Here is an 18,469-nt window from a genome sequence, read left to right on the forward strand (position 1 = left end):
GGACATATGTAGCTTGTCAATCAGGCGTTGTCGACCTCGATCGATTTAATATATGTATATAATCCCTAAAATTACATATTACTTAAGGGGGTAGTAAAGTTAATACGAGCGAAAAAAGCATATTTTCAATAATTTTTTTTAAAGATACAATCAATATTTATTTATTAGTATAGTTATAGCATAATTATATGACGTTTAAAGAATATTCTGTGAAAGTTTCATTGAAAAATATTAAAAAATATTAAAAAATGAGCCGATGACAGAGAATCTTCGCAGACGTTCCGAAAAAATCGATTTGCCGTGAACCGCATAACTCATGACTGGATCATTTGAAGTTAAAAAACCAAATTGATTTGATTAGTTGATAAGTTTCCTCAGGTAACGATGTCGATTTTTTTTTAAATGATTTTTCAATTTTTTACAACGCTCGGAACTCAAAGTAAAAAAAACTAGAAATTTTGTGGTTTAAAAATAAGTTAAAATAAGCTGTGGGAGAACGTTTTGGTGCTATGACACTTTAACACACACCACGATCTATGAATATGGCATAGAGTTGGCGGTACAGATAAATGATTCGATATTCTGCATAATGAATACCGAAGACCACAAAATATTTATGTTGGATCCCACACAATTTGTCAGTCGCTCAAAAGAGTCTCTTGTCGATTTGTTGTTGCTGTTGTGTGTTTTCTGCCGCTACAACAAGAACTTTTTGATTCGCCGAGAAATGTCGATATAAAAAATATGATAACGGTGCTTCGAAACACGTCTATGACATCGTGATCATGAATTTACGAGTATGAGCCCGAAAGTATACTGTATGGATGTTCCATGATGAGCTGAATCCAACAAAAGTTGTTGTTCGTTGTCTTTAAACCGTTTATGTTGGTCAAAATGTATGACTTAAAAAAGTAAGGAAGAGCACGAACATTTTATAATCTTGCAACTTGCAAGAAACAAAGCCAGGGAAATACTTAACGTGTAAAACCAATCATATAGATTAAAGTTAGCCGGATCTTCGAAAATCCTAATAATAGTTGTATTTAGGGTTATTCAAGTTTTCGCTCAAACTTATATATTTTAGGCACAAAGATTCAGTGTTATGAGTAAAACACGCTAGTTCATTTTTATTAAGATAACTTACATATTGGCCGAGATATGCGGTACAAAGTCACCTGGAAGTTCGAAAATCTGTATATTAAGTATTTGGGCTAATTCCGATTCAACCCACTTTTGACATAAGTATAGACATACCATCATAAGAGACGGATTATCCCTTCATTTCAATTATATATATCACACATTGACCGACATTTTCGATCAAAAGTCAACAATAGGTAACGGGGTCTAAATATTCGGTGCCTAGGGGCTTAAACAGTTTTTGTTGGATTTAAAAAATGTTGGGTCATAAGGTGGCACACACTAAAATTTTTTTTTGTTTTATACCGTTATATTAATTGCTTCTTGATTTGTGTACTAGAAACTGAACAAATCAAGTGGAATTTAAAATTGTGCTATATGGGAAGAAGGCGTTTTTTCACAATGTGACATAAAAATGCGGGAAGAATGCCATGTACTAAATTTTGTCGAAATCGGTTGGTCTGGTCCGGGATATGGGATTTCATCAAAAAGTATGCGGTGCCACGCCCATCGTCTAATTTTCACGCCAGATTTTAGTAGTTTTGAACAGTACCGTTCAGTACTCCGATTTCTTCATTTTCACACTGTTGGTAGAAATTCTTATAAGATTTGCACTCAGCAAATTTGGTTGTTGTACCTTAAGTGGTTTAGGAGATATGTACATTAAACTTGTTAGAGGGCGGGGCCAAGCTCACTTTTTCAAAAAATTTTGCCGACAGGTGTCCCTTGCAACTGCATCTTTATATCTTAATTTAGTGCTTAGTTATGACACTTTATATGTTTGCTGTTAATGACGATTTGTGGGCGTGGCAGTGGTCCGATTACGCCCATATCCGAAATCGGTTTTTTTTTGTACTAAGGAACCCTCATACCAAGATTCATCGAGATATCTTGATTTTTACTCAAGTTACAGTTTGCACGGACGAACGGATGGATGGACAGACAGACAGTCAACCGGATTTCAACTTTATCCTATATCTATCTCGAGGTTTAGGTGATACGTACAACCGTTGGGTGAACAAAAATGTAATACTCTGTAGCAACTAGTTGTAAGAGTATAAAAAAAAGTTGACATAATTTCTTAACTAACGGTTGTTTGCATTATCTAAATCTAACAGAGAAAGATATAAGGTTATATATACATTAGAGTGTGCCATTCTGAGGCAACCTTTTTTTTTCAACTGAAAACAGGCTCAAGACTATCGAAAATGTGTAGAAAAAAGTCACTCAAAATATGAGCTCCTAATATTAATATTAAGAGGTGCCAGAGGTGCCTATTTCAAATTTTCTGTTTTCCATATAAATTACATGGAAAAAAAATCATTTTTTTTTGTGGTGGTTATTGTGCGGAGGTTTTATATGTGCCCCGATGGCTGCCAGTAGGGATGGTAAACTCGATCCCGAATCTACTTCGTGATGTTGGTATTGTGTGCGTGTGATGTGGAATGTGATGATGATGTGGCGAATGTAATGTGTGTGGTGTGTAATATTGGGAGGGGGGGTCTGAGACTCATTTAGCCATCCCGGCCCCATAAGGCAACTGATTAGCCTAGGAGTCGCTGCAGCTGTTGCAGTCGTTGCCACGACGCTGCTAAGACCCGTGGATCGCCGTGGTTGGGGTCTAGGCTGACGACGTCGAATAGACATTCCAACTCGCTGATGCACTCGCGTTACGGGTTCATGCCTTGTTACGTGGCTGCGAGGTATAGCTGACCTATGATCGTCGCGCATCGCTGTGCGATGTAGCAGCGTGTGATGCGGCCGGTTGCAGATTTGGCACAGACCCCTCGATTCACACTCTTGCAACCTATGCGTCTGCGATAGGCAACTTGCTGCCGTTGTAACGGTCGCATCCCTCTATGCGGGCGTCGACATAGGGGGCCTCTTATACGATGCCCGTCCGGGACCCGTTTTGAGCGGTTGCCGGTTGCAGGTGCGGTTGCCTGCACTGTTGCCGGTGCTGTTGCCGGTGTTGTTGCCGGTGCTGTTTTCGGCGCTGTTGCAACGGCAGCTCGGAGCGCTGGGGTTGGCCCGGTGCGTTGCACGCTGGTAGCCGACCTAACGGTTGGCGTGGCTAACACTGGCATATCTACGTCCATGGTAATCTATGTATGTATAAAGGAGATTGTTAATTAGAAATCTGTCATACAATTAGATATTGGCAATCGTGCCACGATAGGTGGCATGAATGGGCCGTCGTATTGATCGACCATTTTTTGTTAGTTTTCTTTACGGTTTGTTATTTTTATTTACGGTTTGTTATTTCCTGACGGTTGTTATTTTTTAACGGTTGGTGTTGGCGTATTTTTCGTTTTCATTTGATTCGCTTATTGTGTCACGATAATATCGGTTTGTTTTTGCGGTTTTCGAATTCGCGATCATCGGAAGTTGGCAGAAAGCATAGCTTCACGAGCGGTCTAGTTAGCGTTCCGTTTTGCGTACGGAGATCAACGATTCGTATGTGACCGTCGTAGCCGTAATGTAGCTTTTCTATGCGGCCAAGCCGCCACTCGGTGGGGGGTAGACAATCATCATGAATGAGGACACAGTCTCCAAGTTTAGGCGCTTGTTCAGGAGTCTTCCAATGGTATCTTTTGTGCAGATCCTTTATGTACTTCTGGTCCTTCCATCGGCGGCTGAAATCATGATGGAGAATTTTAATTCGTTCCCATCTATTTAATAGGGATAGCGACTCCACGCCTGGCTCAGGAATGGCCAGGATGGGTGCTCCTTTTAGCAAATGCCCTGGAGTTAAGGCGGTGACATCTGAGGGGTCTTGCGATAGTAATGTGGTCGTGAATTGAGAACGGCTTCAATTCGATTTAATAGCGTCGTGAAATCTTCGTAATTGAATTTATAATTTCCAGCTACCCGTTTGAAAAGGGATTTGAAGCTTTTTACAGCGGATTCCCATAAACCGCCCATATGAGGAGCGCTTGGGGGTATAAATTGCCAATTGATACCTTTAGGGGCGTACTTTTGTACGATATCGGGTGCCACTTGTTTTAAAAAATCCACAAATTGCTTTTCTGTAGCTCGTTGAGCTCCAATAAAAGTTTTGCCATTATCGCTTATGATCATGAATCAAAACCTGTTTTGGTGAAAGGCAGAGTGAAATTGCAGCGTTCCGGTGGAAGTGCTGCCATAATCTGCGTTCGCATCTTCTGTTTGTGCATAGTGCAAATCTTGCAGGTGAAGATGCACTTCTTGATTTGCGGCTTAAGACGGGGGATATAATACTCCTGACGAACCATATGTTGCATGAGGCGATGTTCGGCGTGTAGCATTAAGATGTGGATGTAATGGAGGTATAATGTGGCAAATGGTGACCTCTCTGGAAATATTATGGGGTGGCATTCATTGTAAGTTAGGCTCGAATTAGCGAGCCAACCATTGGCACGAAGCAGACCTTTCGTGTCCAGAAATGGGTTTAGGACTAAGAGTGAGCTCTTTTTATCAATCGGCTTCGATTTTCTTAGTAGTGATATATCGCGGCTGAAGTAGCGCGCTTGTGTATATGCTATTAGTGCGACTTTTGCCTTTTTGCAACTCTAGGTGTGTCACTGTGTTGCATGGGAAATTATGTGATCCCTTGACTATGCTTTTGAGTTGTTCTAAAAATTTGAAAATATAAGCAACTACTCTGAGAGCTCTTGGAAACGATGAAAATCGTTCAAGGATGTCGGTATCATCCAATAATGTGTGAAAGGTGGCGATTTTTCGACCTTCTGGGCGATAATGTTGCGCATGGGGGATTGTGGCCAAAAATCAGGAGATTCTATCAACCATAGGGGGCCATTCCACCAGAGGGTGGTGGAGGAAAGGTGCAGTGACTTGCACCCTCTTGTACCTAGATCAGCAGGATTGTCAGCATTGGCTACGTGACGCTAAGTGGCTGATCCCACTAGGTCAAATATTTGAGACGTGCGGTTAGAAATATTTCTCTTCTATGCATGTGGTGGTTTTTCCAACCAGGCTAGTACAATTTCGGAATTCGGACCACATGTATAGTTTGCATTTTGTCATGATTAAATGCATTTGCACCATGGCTACTAATTTGGAAAGTAGTAGTGCGCCACATAACTCAAGTCGTGGGAGACTTATTGTTTTTAAAGGTGCCACCTTAGCTTTTGCGACTAATAAGTGGCTTGTGGTCGTGGTGTCGCTGTGCGTACGCACATAGATAGTAGCGCAGTATGCCTTTTCAGAGGCGTCACAGAAGCCAAGTAATTCGACTTTGTTATCGGGGGAGTAATTTACCCATCGCGGAATTTGAATCTGAGAAATATCATTCAGATTGTTTGCGAACTGGGACCATTTTTCTAAGCGAAGAGGTTTCACTTGTTCGTCCCAGTCGGTTCCGTCTAGCCATAATTCCTGTATTAAGATTTCCGCTTGGATCATAACTGGCGAAAGCCATCCTGCGGGGTCGAAAAGTTTTGCCACCGAGGATAAAATCTGTCTTTTTGTGATGGCTGATAATGCGGATATGGACTCTGTCGTGTATGAGAACTGGTCCGATATCGCATTCCATTGGATGCCTAGTGTTTTTGTTGTACTTTCCTTTTCGAATATAAGGAAATTAGTGTCCAACAAATTTTCGTTTGGAATATTTTTGAGTATATCCCTGCGGATTTGAGGGCTTTTATTACCTGTGATAAGGCCTCGTATGCTTCCAGACAGAATATCGTCTACATACGTTTGAGTTTTCAACACTTCTGTTATCAAAGGAAATTCTGACCTTGTGTTGTCTGCCAATTCGTGGAGTGTTCGAATGGCTAAATATGGTGCACAGTTAACGCCAAATGTAACTGTTTTTAGTTTGAAGTCGCGTAAAAGACTGAATACGTATTTGAATATACGCCAATTTAATATCAGAAGCATTAAATCTGGTTGGAGTGTGGGTCCCGTAAATAGAATATCATTTAGGGAATTCCCTGAACTAGTGGTTTTCGAAGCATTAAAAACAACTCTTACTTTTTGTTTTTTGTCTGGCTTTACTACTGCGTGATGTGGCAGGTAAAAGGAGTAGCATTTGCCGTTGACGATTTTCTCCCCTGGGTTTACTTCCTCCATGTGATCTAAATGGAGGTATTCTTCTAACATATTCAGATTTGAGTTCGCCTTTTTTAAGTAGGTTCCTTTCCATACTTAGAAACTGCTGTATTGCAGAGGTGCGAGAGTGACCTAAGGCGAGTGTGTTAGGAAATTGTTGCTTAAGTGGTAGCCGTACGACGTACCGACCATTTTCTGATCTAGTAGTTGTGGCTTTGTAAAAATCCTCACAACACTGACCTTCAGGGGTTGTGACTGATATGGGGGGGAGTTCTTCTAGTTCCCAAAATTTTCTCAATTGTGAATTGAGGTACTCATTTGAGACTTCCTCAACTTGAGTTGTCAATGATGTAACTGGTTCCGCAACTAGTCCACTTAGGACCCATCCGAAAATGGTATTTTGCGCCAGAAGTGTTTTTGTAATTTTCTCAATACCTTCGAGTATTATCTGTGGTATGAGATCGCTGCATAATAGCAGATCTATTTGAGCGGTGTTGCGGTGTTGCAGTTTTGGTCTGCTAGCTTTAGGTGTGAAACCTTTTGCCAATGCTTGCTATTTACATATATGATAGCTTGGTAGCATGTTGGTTAATTGCGGTACGACAATAGCTTCTGCTTGTATGCGCTTATCCGCTTTGGGGGAAAAGAGGGTAATGGGGCAGATTTTATTTGAGTTTTGAACAACTCTTCCGCCCATTCCCGTGATTTCAAAGTTGGCCAGTTTTGTTGGTAACTGTAGCCTGTTTTGTGCCCTAGACGCTATAAACGATCGTTGTGATCCTTGGTCTATTAAGGCTCTGAGTTTAAACAGTTCTCCTCGGTGTTCGATGTGTTTGGGTTTTTAACGCCTTTGAGCAGCATGGTGCTTCTTGGCAGTATTCAGAATTTGTTGTGGCAACTAATCCTGTTGCTCGTTTAACGTTTGCATTGTTTGGGGGTGAGCTGGAAAAATTGGTTATACGAGTATGTAACATAGAATGATGTCTTTTATGGCAGTAAACGCAATTAAATTTGCTTTCGCAGTCTTTAAGCGTATGCGCATGTGACAGACAGTTGGTACATAATTTTTTCGTTCTTACGAAATTGTTTCGATCGCTAACATTAATTTTTTGGAATTTTTCGCATGATTTTAGTTTGTGACCTCCTCTACAAAGTTCGCATGACGTTTGCTTATATTGTTCGGTTGTGAACGATTGATTTTTAAAAAAGCTTCTATTTAAATTATTGTGGCTACTTGCTTGTGGTCTATTGAAGCTTCTATTGAGGTCGTTTTGAACGTTTTTCGTTTTGACTAGTTTTTTATCTACCCTTTCTACAATTTCATATTGGGTAGTAAGAAATTCTTTCATTTGCTGCCACGTTGGGCACTTTCTTCGCGATGAGAGCGATTACTCCCACAAAAGTAACGAATTTTCTGGTAATGCAGCTGTGCATATATTTACCAGAATGGGGTCCCAATTATCTGTGGGAATATTCTGTGTCGATAAAATCGACAAACAATTTGAAACAGTGGATTGAAGCTTTATGAACTCTTCACTTGTTTCTTTCTGAATTTTTGGTAGATTCATTAGTATCGTCACTTGCTTGTCGACCAATATTCTCTCGTTTTCGTAACGTGCTTTAAGAGCTTCCCAAGCAAAATTGAAATTTTCGTCATTGAGAGCGAACTGTTTGACTATTACGCCTGCTTGACCTTTGGTTTTGTATCTGAGGTGATACAATTTCTGCGCTTGTGATAATTTAGGATGGTTTATGTACACAGCTGTGAACATGTCCCGGAAGGACGGCCACTGCTCATAACCACCATGAAATATATCTGTGTCGCATGCGGGCACCTTGAGGTGGATGCCTGAACTTGCCTCTTGACTTTGTACTTGTGGCATCTCTACTCGCGGAAGTGGAGCAGGTGCAATTGCTTTAATTACTTTCAATTGATCTGCGATCATACTTTTTGTGTCTTCATACTGGTCTAAGCAGTTTTCAAATTTGGCGTAAGCAGAAGATTTAAAGTTTTCTGGTAGATCTGAATCGTCATTATCTACAATTGCGTCATATGCAGCCTGGAGACGTGTCCAAAAATTTTCAATTGTTTGGCTTTTTATTTCTAGCGCCGATTCAGAATTTTCTTGAATCGGCGAAGAAGCAAATCGATTGCAATATTTTATTAGACAGTCACTCTCAGAAATGAATTTAGAGCATGATATGTCTTTCCTTTTCTGTTTCGTAGCACCTTGCTTCGCGCGTGTAGCTTCTGCAGGTGTACATGGACTTTTTTCGTCAGAAATAATCTTTGGGACTTTAAGTAACTGACTTGGTTTAGAGTCTGAGCTCATTTAAAAAATGTATAGAATATCAAAACGTCTTAGTGAAAACTAGACTTGTAGATGTTTAAAAAAGTTTCGTATATAAAATGTTCAATAGAACATGAACGAAATGTTTAAACGTGAACTCTTTTAAGTAAATAAGAGTTTTTAAGTAAAATATTACGCGTATACAGAATATAGCTTAAATTTGATTTAATTATTTGTTGTTGACCGGAACTATTTTATATGTTTTATTTTCCTATATACATATATATTTGTTTTATGTATATTTTATGTCCTAATGTCCTATAGGGTATACCTATAGGTGGATCTTTTATTTATTATGTGCCAATGAGCGCTCGTTTTAGAGATCACTGCACTTTGTACATATGCATGTATGCACATATGTATTACGCTTTGGGTTTTTACACAATCCTGCTTGTTTTTGTTGATCAAAAATCAAGGGGTATTGCGGGAAATATGCCAATGTGGACTTTGAATATATTTTGTACGCAATCCTGCTTGGTTTTGTTAGCCAAAACCCAAGGGGTATCGCGGAATATATGCCAATGTGGACTTTGAGGTATTGAGCGTACGTACATATGTGTCAATACACGTACAGTGACGAGCAATACTGTAACACCCCACAGTGATCCATCCTAAAATGACGTCGTAAACAAAAATAAAGAAGGATTTTAATGATTTATTTTTTGTTTTCAATTAATTGTAGCCTTAGCTTTATTAAAGTAACTAATCATGGTAATTTAATAACAATTCAATATGTTTAAAAGTAATAACGTAAAAAAGCTCAATGTTACAGTTTTGCACTCGGTGTAATGTTAAAATATAATATTCAAAAAGTTAATATTTGGTCCAAAAACCCTTAGCTTTTTTTAAAGCGTTCAACCGGTTGGGCATATTTTTTGTATATTTCGATACAAAATCGGGGGGTATTGCATTCCAAACCTCTTGAGTCCGCTCCCACAACTCATTTACGCCCTTAGGAGGATTAGGGTACTTCGCCAGCTGCGCCTTGACATGACTCCACAAATTTTCGATTGGATTCATATCCGGTGATTGAGGGGGCCATGTAGGGGTCGAAAATTTTTGACGTTTTATCCAATCTTGTACAAGGCGAGCCGTGTGCTTCGGGTCATTGTCTTCCTGAAAGATAACTTTTTCAGCAGCAAGACCCAAATTTTCGATGACTATCGGCAAATTTTCTTGTAAAATGGTCAGATACTGCTCCCTACGCATGATTCCATTAATGCGTACCAGACGACCTATACCATTTTTGGTGATACACCCCCAAACCATGATTGACCCGCCACATGTTTTACAGTTTGGGAAACATAGTTTGGTTTAATCGTGTTTGGGTCTCGTGTATAGTACCAGGAACGTCCATCAGACTGATAACGATTTATTTTTGTCTCATCAGACCATATTACCTTTAAAATAAAAAATAAAGTGAATATTTTTATAATTTAAACATTTTTTGTTTTAAACTTACCATATCCCAATCTTCTTCAGTCCAATGGTCATGTGTTGCAACAAAATCGCGCCGCAGCTGCACATGTCTTTTTGTCAACATCGGTTTTTTTTTCTTTTCAGATGCTTTGAGTCAAATTTTTTTTAAGGAACGGCGCGCTGTCCACTCACCTGCTTCGATATTTAGCACTTTAAGAGCTGCCGCGGGTGTTACCGTATTGTTCGAAGTGACCAATTGGGCGAGATGGCGGCATTGTCGGTCGTTAATTTTTCTGCGCCGACCACCTTTTTTCTTGGACGAGGTTTTAAAATATTTTTGTTTTAACCTGTGCACTGTCATATGGCTAACTTTACATTCTGTTGCTATTTTACGCACAGATTGCTCCTCCTTTATTAATTTTAAAATTTTCTGCGTATTTTCTGGCTGCATGGTCATGTTTGCTACTTGACAACTCAATTATCACTTAACAACTAAAAAATTCCTGCGTGCTTATCGCAATTGCAAAAAATAACGGTAATAAAAGATCACATGACACGCGTGCATAACTGTAACATTTTAGTCATTCTTAAATTTCGCTGTTTACAGTAATTTATTGTTGTTTTATGTTAGCACTTTTACAGTAGAGGTAAAATATGATGTCCACATACAACATTTCAAACAAAAAAAATTGAGTTTTAACTCTAACTGGTGAAATATACTTAGTTGAAATAAAAGCGCCTTTAACGTGTTACAGTATTGCTCGTCACTGTATGTAAAAATTTAAGTATGTTAAATAATATTTTATGTTATATTTAAGTTGTACCCGATGTCGATACTCGTATATATGCCGGTAAATTTTTCAACGGTTTTTATATGTGTATGTATATGTATTTTTCATATTTTTTGTGTCCGTAATTCTTATTGGGTATACTTATAAGCGGATCTTTTGTGATTGTCTTATGTGCTAATGAGAGCTCGCTTAGAGATCACTGCACTTTGTACATACATATACATACACGTATGTATAACGTTTTTATATGTAATCTTGCTTGTTTTTGTCGGCCAAAGAACAAGGGGTATTGCGAGATGTATGCCAATGTGGACTTTAAAGCGATATTTATGTATCGTAAGTGTGGTGAATTTATGTATTAAACCGCGTAATTTTTGGTCGTTTTGCTTTAGCAGTAATTTACCCGCTTCTCTGACATACTGAACACATAACGACGACAGATGACAAACGACAAACGAGAGTACGAAAGTGAAATGAAAACAAAACAACGCATGTACACAAAACAACGCAGCTGTCCATTTTGCATGTACACAATTTCGTTGTGGCCATACTAATACCTTGCACTTCAATGAAATTTTAATATTTTGTTCAAAGTTAAATTTTTTATGCAAAAAATAAGTAAATAGGTATATATTTTTGTTTTAAATTATCAATTGTTATTACAAATGATAAAATAGAGCTATTTTATGCTTTTATTTGTAAAATAACGTCAAGTTTGTAAGAGCTGTGAATAATTTTACATTTTACATATTAGTGGCATCACCACTCTTCCTCATCTCTCTTCTTCATTCTACTGTCGTTGGCAAATAGGAATTAGCGAGAATGACAACTGTCGGCCTACAGTCGTGTTTTCGTGTCGTCGTCAAAATAAGTGTCCATAAGAACGTGTGTAATATTTGACAGATGTCGTTTGTCGTCTGTCGTCGTTATGTGTTCAGAGCTTGAAATAACATAGACTAATCGTGTGCCGTATGCACGTATGTATGTATCTACATATATATGTAGGTATATATGAATATGCGTATTCGCAATATTCCTAACGTGAGATCCAAAGAAAGCGCATATACATATATATATATATAGATATATGTACATATATGTATATATATTTTTTTAATATACATATATGTAATAAATATGTACGTGTATATAAGTAAATGCAATTTGAAATAGAATATATGTATGTTTGTGTTTTGTTCTTTATCTTTCGCTTACGGTTTAAGCAATCCTGCTTACTGCTTTAAGAAGCAGAAGGGGTATTGCGGAAAATAGTGCAAGTACTTAGTTAAATTTTTACTGTATTTGTATTTTTTTTTATGAATATCGGTTTTTTTCCTTATTTTGTTTTATCCGTTAAGATGTAGGAGAAATGAAAATACCGATATTTTTTGTTTTTGCGTTTTGTTAACGTTCTGATACCCGTTTTTTGGAACTGTTTAAACGGGGTTTACCAGTACAAACGTACATATGTATATTATGTAGCGCGCCCGTTTGTTGGTTGCTGAACGCATATGTATCTATGTATTTTTTAGTTTCACAACTCCACTCTTTGCTTTTTTTTGTTTCTTTTAAGCTCACCACTCTTTTTTGATTGGTTTTGTGGTCACTGCACTGCACTTATTGCACTTAAATTTTCACTTCACTGTATGTACATATACTTTGTGATGTTGTCCACAGTTTTGTCACCTGATATTTCACTGATTTTTTTTTTTTGGTATTCTTTTTTGTTTTTGTTAAGTGCACTTTTAATATACTGTATTGTATTAATATACTTTTTTTTTTGCTTCTGATCTTTTCCACCACATATAATTTTATATTTATTATGTATTTGCTTATTTGTATTATAACCTTAGTTTTTTTTCACTTAAATGTACTCACTTTTAATTTTTTTTTCCTGTTTCTTTTTACCACTCGTTTAATTTTATATTTAATGTGTATGTATTGGTTTATTTAAATTAAAATTTTTTTCACAATATGTTCACTTTTAATTGTTGTCACTTTGACCACTGGTGCCGTCTGGCACGGCTTCGAAGGAAACTCATTTAGCCAATGAGCAATCGTCGCAATTTTTTGAGGAAATTGAATTAATTCCAAGAAGGCACAGAAGATGAGACCAGAGGAAAATAAAAGATCAAAATTAGGATGGATTTGGAGGTGTAACGAAAAAAAGGAGCAAAACATTGTAGCCAAAGCATATGTCCAGCTCGAGGTACATTTATCGATGGATGTCAGTGTTATTTGGCTCCGAAAGAAATTTTAGCAATAATTTGCTGTTTTGTGGTCTTTTATTAAAAGCCTGAATTCGTACTGAAGGCTTAAGTCAACTTTTCGGTGACGGTACTATTTGCTTAACCACCAATCATAGCATTGGTGAGTGTGTGGAGAAAGGGAATGCAGACAATACCATCAATGACCTCGAATGTCAGAATCGTTTGTTCAAGAGTGCAATTAAGTGTCGCTGAAGTCCGAAATTATTACATCAATACATGAATCCATACGACTATAGTCAAAATTTTTTAGAAAAGAAATACAAAGAAGACCTTGGCTCGAATATAAAACAAGTTTGGATATAAAACAAGTTTATCCTTGCTATGTAGAAGGAAATCTTCAGAAAGGAATGGAGTTAAAAGAACTGGAAGTGCCTACAGTGGAGTCCGAGGATTTAACTGATATTGTTCCTCCAACGAACCGGTTGCGTTACGAAACTATACAAGATTTAGTGGATAATATATCAGCTGATGATGAAAATGACGCGGTATCAACAACAACAATCCTGATTTTGATTTTAACGATTTTCGTTAACTTAAATTTAATTTAGCATTGAATATTTATATATGTAGAATCATTATACTAAATAGAAAAAACTTTTTATAGAATCCAAAGTTTTTCAGTATTTCTCTCCTTTTGATTAATATACGTGTTCGATCGATGAGGGTTATTTTTTTTGAAGCGCGGCCGAAGGCCTCCCGTGCAGAAAATATGATCAAACAGTTTTGTTGTATATTTAGCATTACTTAATAGGTAGTATATCCACCATTATTCTGGATTACTTTATTTATTCGTTTGGGCATGCTACTGATTAAAGCCTGACAGGTTTCTTTAGGTATCTCATACTAAGTTTTTTGTATGCACTCTCATAACTGATCTTTGTTAGAGAAAGATTGACTCGCCAATTTTTTTTTTCTCCCAATAGGTTTTCTATTGGATTTAAATCCAGAGATTGGCTTGGCCACTTCAAAACGTTAACATTTCTTAACCAGTTTGGAGGTATATTTTGGGTCATTATCTTGCTGATATACCTAACGTAATGGTAAGTTTCCTTCAGCATAGTGTATCATGACATTTTTAAGTATTTCCTTGTACTCCGACGCTGTCATTTTGTTAGTTGTCCCGTATATAGGACCTACTCCATACCAAGAAAAACATCCCCACACCATGACGTTTCCACCACCATGCTTCACAGTTTTTTCTGAATCTAACATGAAACTCCTTTCCTTTTGACAACGCACATTTCTCTCACAATCGTTTCCAAACAAATTCATTTTCGTTTCATCACTCCATAAGATGTTTATCCACCTTTTTGCTCCCTCAGGTCCTGACCAATCAAAATAACTTCTTGCAAAATTTAACCTCATATCTAAATTTTTTGTTCACATTTATGGAACTTTCCTGGCTATTCGTCCTGGTAGCGTGACCTTTTGCAAACGCCTGCGAACTGTTTGTGCACTTACTACATTTCCAATTTCTGCTGCTATCACCTTCGACAACTTGAATAGGTCCTTTTTACAAATAGTTACAATGTGGCGATCAAGAACTGTACTCGTTTTTTGTGGCCTTCCACGAGTCTCTTTACCAGATTTTCGCTCTAAAGCATTTTTAACAAAATTATGAGACCTTTCCATTAATTTCCCAAATTCCCGAAGCGATTTTCCTTGCTTTCTGAGGTTTGAAACCAGACGGGCTTCTACAACAGTGCAATGTGACTTCCGTCCCATCTGATCAAAAAATAATTTAATTTATCTGCAGCATTTTGAGCTTTAATGAAAGAAAACTTAACAATCCAGATAAAAAAAACTGGATAAAATTAACTTTGTTTTCACAAAAAGCTAAGTTCACTTAGGTGTAACTATTATATTGAGCAAGTTTTTTTTCTGAGTATTCACACAAAACTGAAATACGCATTAACTCGGGGATTCCCATGCTTCTTTCTCTTAGAATTATCTTAATTAAACTTACAGCATAACTTGTCTCCAAAAGCCCATAAAAAGTTGTTTAAACTATTGAGAGTACTAAGTTTCATAGTGTAACTATTATTTTGAGCAAGTGTGTATGTTAAACAGAAAATTTTTGATTATTTTTTCAAAACACAACATGGTACTTATTTGTCATGTCATATAAATAAACGCACTATAAGAGTGAATTGCAAATAAAATTGTGGAACTTTAAGGGTCTGTAGGGTAATCTTTTTTCCAATTTTTTTGTTTTTTACATTTTCTGTTCCCTTAAACCCTTAGAATTAATGTAGAAACCTACTTTACCACTATAAGGTTTCGAAAAAGGTCCAAAAATAATAATACCGCTCGACGTTCAGAGTGCTCGCAATGCACACCACCAACTTTAAACGCGTTTTTGTCAAAACACACTTTTTTAAACTAGCGAACATGATTCCGGTCGAACTACTCAACCGAGTTGCTTAATTTTCTTTAAATGTTCACAAAACGCCTGGCTATCGTCCCTTTTTTATAATTTATTGACAATATTATGAAAAAATGTATGTAAAAAAAAACACTGGAAAAAATAAAAAAAAACGTTAATTACTTTTTTATTTTTCAACATTTTTTCATGATTCTAGTAGGGACAATAATCATTCACGTACTTTTTAAGAATAAATTGGGTTTTTGTGTTTCAGATGATCCAAACATGAGAAATCGTGTCCGCCAGTGAAAAAACGCATCTCATTCACCCAGTCATTTCTCAAAAAATTCCGAAAAAATTTGTTCATATCAGGATATATGTACCTCATGATAGGTGAAAAAGTTCTATTGTAGAATATAAGTCTGAGGAGGCAGCATTTCAACAAGCTTTTTCACCACATTAAACGCATTTTTCGCACATTTTTTACTTCAAATTAATTAAATTAAACTATAAACATTTAAATTCATCCACATTTTTCACTTTTTGCGGTTTTTTTACCTAAGAAATCTTTATTTTAAAAATTACTTTTCACACTCAGCATCATTTATGTGCTAACAAGTATGAGAAAATGGAGCGCTACCATGTGATAATAAGCAAATATTAGCAATTCGCTGAATTTCTCTATTTCGATAATGCAAAGGAGTACTACGCGGAAGTGCTTCAGTCACCCTGGGTATTGGCTCGACCAGGGTAATTTTTTTAAAGCGCAGCCGAAGGCACCAACGCAAATAGGAGTACTACGCGAAAGAACTTCAGTCACCCCTGGTATTGGCTCGACTTGGGTTATTATTTTAGAGCGCGGCCGAAAGCCGCCAATGCAGAAAGTAATACTAAGTGGAAGTACTTCAGTGTATTGACTCGACTAGGGTTATTTATTTAAAGCGCGGCCGAAGTCCACCAATGCTGAAAGGAGTACTACGCGAAAGTATTTCAGTCACCCTGGGTATTGGCTCGACTAGGGTTATTTTTTTAAAGCGCGGCCGAAGGCCGCCAAATCAAAAAGGAGTACTACGCGTAGGTACTTCTAATCACACCGATTTGATACTAAATTTTATAATATTATCATAGCGTTTTACTTATTTGTATTTATTAAATATCACAATCACATATTGTACATATATGGAAAAAGTGTTAACAACTCAATTAAAGCTTGAAAATTTTTGAAAAGTATTTTTTATTATAGTTAATATAGAAAGAAACAGACAAATCGTTGAAAATCCTACATGTTTGGTGTTTAGGATGTGGCAACTCTCGTGTAAAAGTGAAATGTTAACTTATTTCAATGTTTAAAAACAAAGTGAAAATGTGAAAAAATTTGGCGAAACATTGTGAAATACTAAGTATTTTTGAATTTTTAATCGGGAATATTAAAAAAAAATAAGTGTTAGCAACATTATTTTTGCATATTCCTCCTCTGGAGAAGTTGCCTTATCCGTGCATACCCCATTTATACCGAAATTCGTGTTTTTTTTTCCTGACCGCCTAAGAAATTAAAATCGTGCCCCATACTTAATTACTCTAAGTTGGAGATCTATTTAAATTTATTGAGATCACTTAATTCACCCAACGTTCTTTAAACAGGGTGTAATTGGCAAAGATATATCTTGTTATTTTCATCATTTGTATTTGTTTACATAGCCGAAGATGTTGCAAATAATAATATATTATAAACAAACGAATTCATTTTACTTACAATGATAGCATATACTCACGTTTTCAAATATTCACTTAAATCTTTAATTGCTTCTGATCTCATTCCCCTTGCTTTTAAAATAGCTATTTTGCGCTTACGGGGAGCAGCGTTTGTTTCATCTTTCGAAATAATTTCATCTAACAAATCAGTTGCCTCTTCATACATCTGCAAAGCTTCTAAGCGCATAGCCTCAAACTTCATAACCCTCATACTTTCAGGAAATTCTATGCTTAATGTTTCAATGCATTTCCCAGCAATATCTAACCGAGAAGTGTCGAATCCTGCAATTAGTACTTGCTCCAATATAAGATGCCTCTCATTGCCAGTTTTTTGCACATGATTTTCCAATAGTGCTTCCCATAGTTGTATTACTTCATCACTCCGACGCTCATTGTCCTCACGCCACTTCCGAAATTGGTCACGAACATCTACCAATAATAAAAAGGAGAATATTTAGGTATGATCTACAATTGGGAAAACACGAAAATTGTATTGCTTTAAGTATTTAAATATTTCAAAAACTTTCACAAAACCTTTCCAACACATTTCTTTAAAATTATACGACATTGTATATGTGAAATTCAAGAACAATTATGTTCAGAATAAAAATTATTATTTAAACGTCAGATTTATTACACGAACATTGCCGCAAGAGGAGGCTATGTTACCGAAAGATGGCGTACAGAAACTGATTTGATATGTCTCGGTTTATACACGAAATTTTTTGTTGCTCATTATGGGCAAATTATCTGCTGAACACAATGACCGCGACAGACTGCAAACGACATCTGTCAAATATTAAAATACACACATTCTTACGAACACAGTTATTTTGACAGCTGCACTACTACACGACTGCAGGCCGAAAGTTGTCGCTCTCGCCAACTTAAATATATTCTTATATTTGCCAACGACAGTAGGACGACAGTAGAGTTGAACGTAGAGAGATGACGTAGAGTTGTGATGCCACTAATAGAGGCCATACACGGGCACACATGTGCGTTCGATCTGTGTGAATTCGTTTCCCCATACACGACACACAAATCCATTTTGCGTTCGTTCTTCACACAGTTAACATGTGCGACAGGCAAGCGGAACATTTCTTCGAATTTATTTCTAATGTAGCACTTTTATCTATTTCTTTGTATTTCGTTAATAAGTTATTCCAACTTTTATTTTTCTCAATTTTATTTTTATATTTATCACTTTTCGTTTGCCAAATTGCCTATTAATTTTTTATAAGATCAATAAATTCAGATACGAAATCTTTATTAAGGGGAGAGCCTGCTTAAGAAGCTTCAAACAATCGCTTAAATCTCTTTAAA

The 18,469-nt window shown here is 36.8% G+C and overlaps 1 protein-coding gene across 2 annotated transcripts in view; it reads right to left on the reverse strand.

Moving 5' to 3' along the window:
- The window catches only part of LOC105225232 (ER membrane protein complex subunit 2), a 90,347-nt gene extending 72,511 nt beyond the window's left edge, over positions 1–17,836 (reverse strand). For both annotated transcript variants that reach the window (XM_049448104.1, XM_049448105.1), the window contains exons 1-2: positions 17,678–17,836; positions 17,164–17,572 (exon numbers count right to left, since the gene is read on the reverse strand). In XM_049448104.1, the coding sequence (XP_049304061.1) occupies positions 17,164–17,572; positions 17,678–17,711 (443 nt within the window). In that variant the 5' untranslated portion in view covers positions 17,712–17,836. The remainder of the gene's footprint in view (positions 1–17,163; positions 17,573–17,677) is intronic.
- Between the last annotated feature and the right edge of the window lie 633 nt (positions 17,837–18,469).

This window comes from Bactrocera dorsalis, chromosome 2, assembly GCF_023373825.1.
Source record: "Bactrocera dorsalis isolate Fly_Bdor chromosome 2, ASM2337382v1, whole genome shotgun sequence".
NCBI classification, from domain to species: Eukaryota; Metazoa; Arthropoda; class Insecta; order Diptera; family Tephritidae; genus Bactrocera; species Bactrocera dorsalis.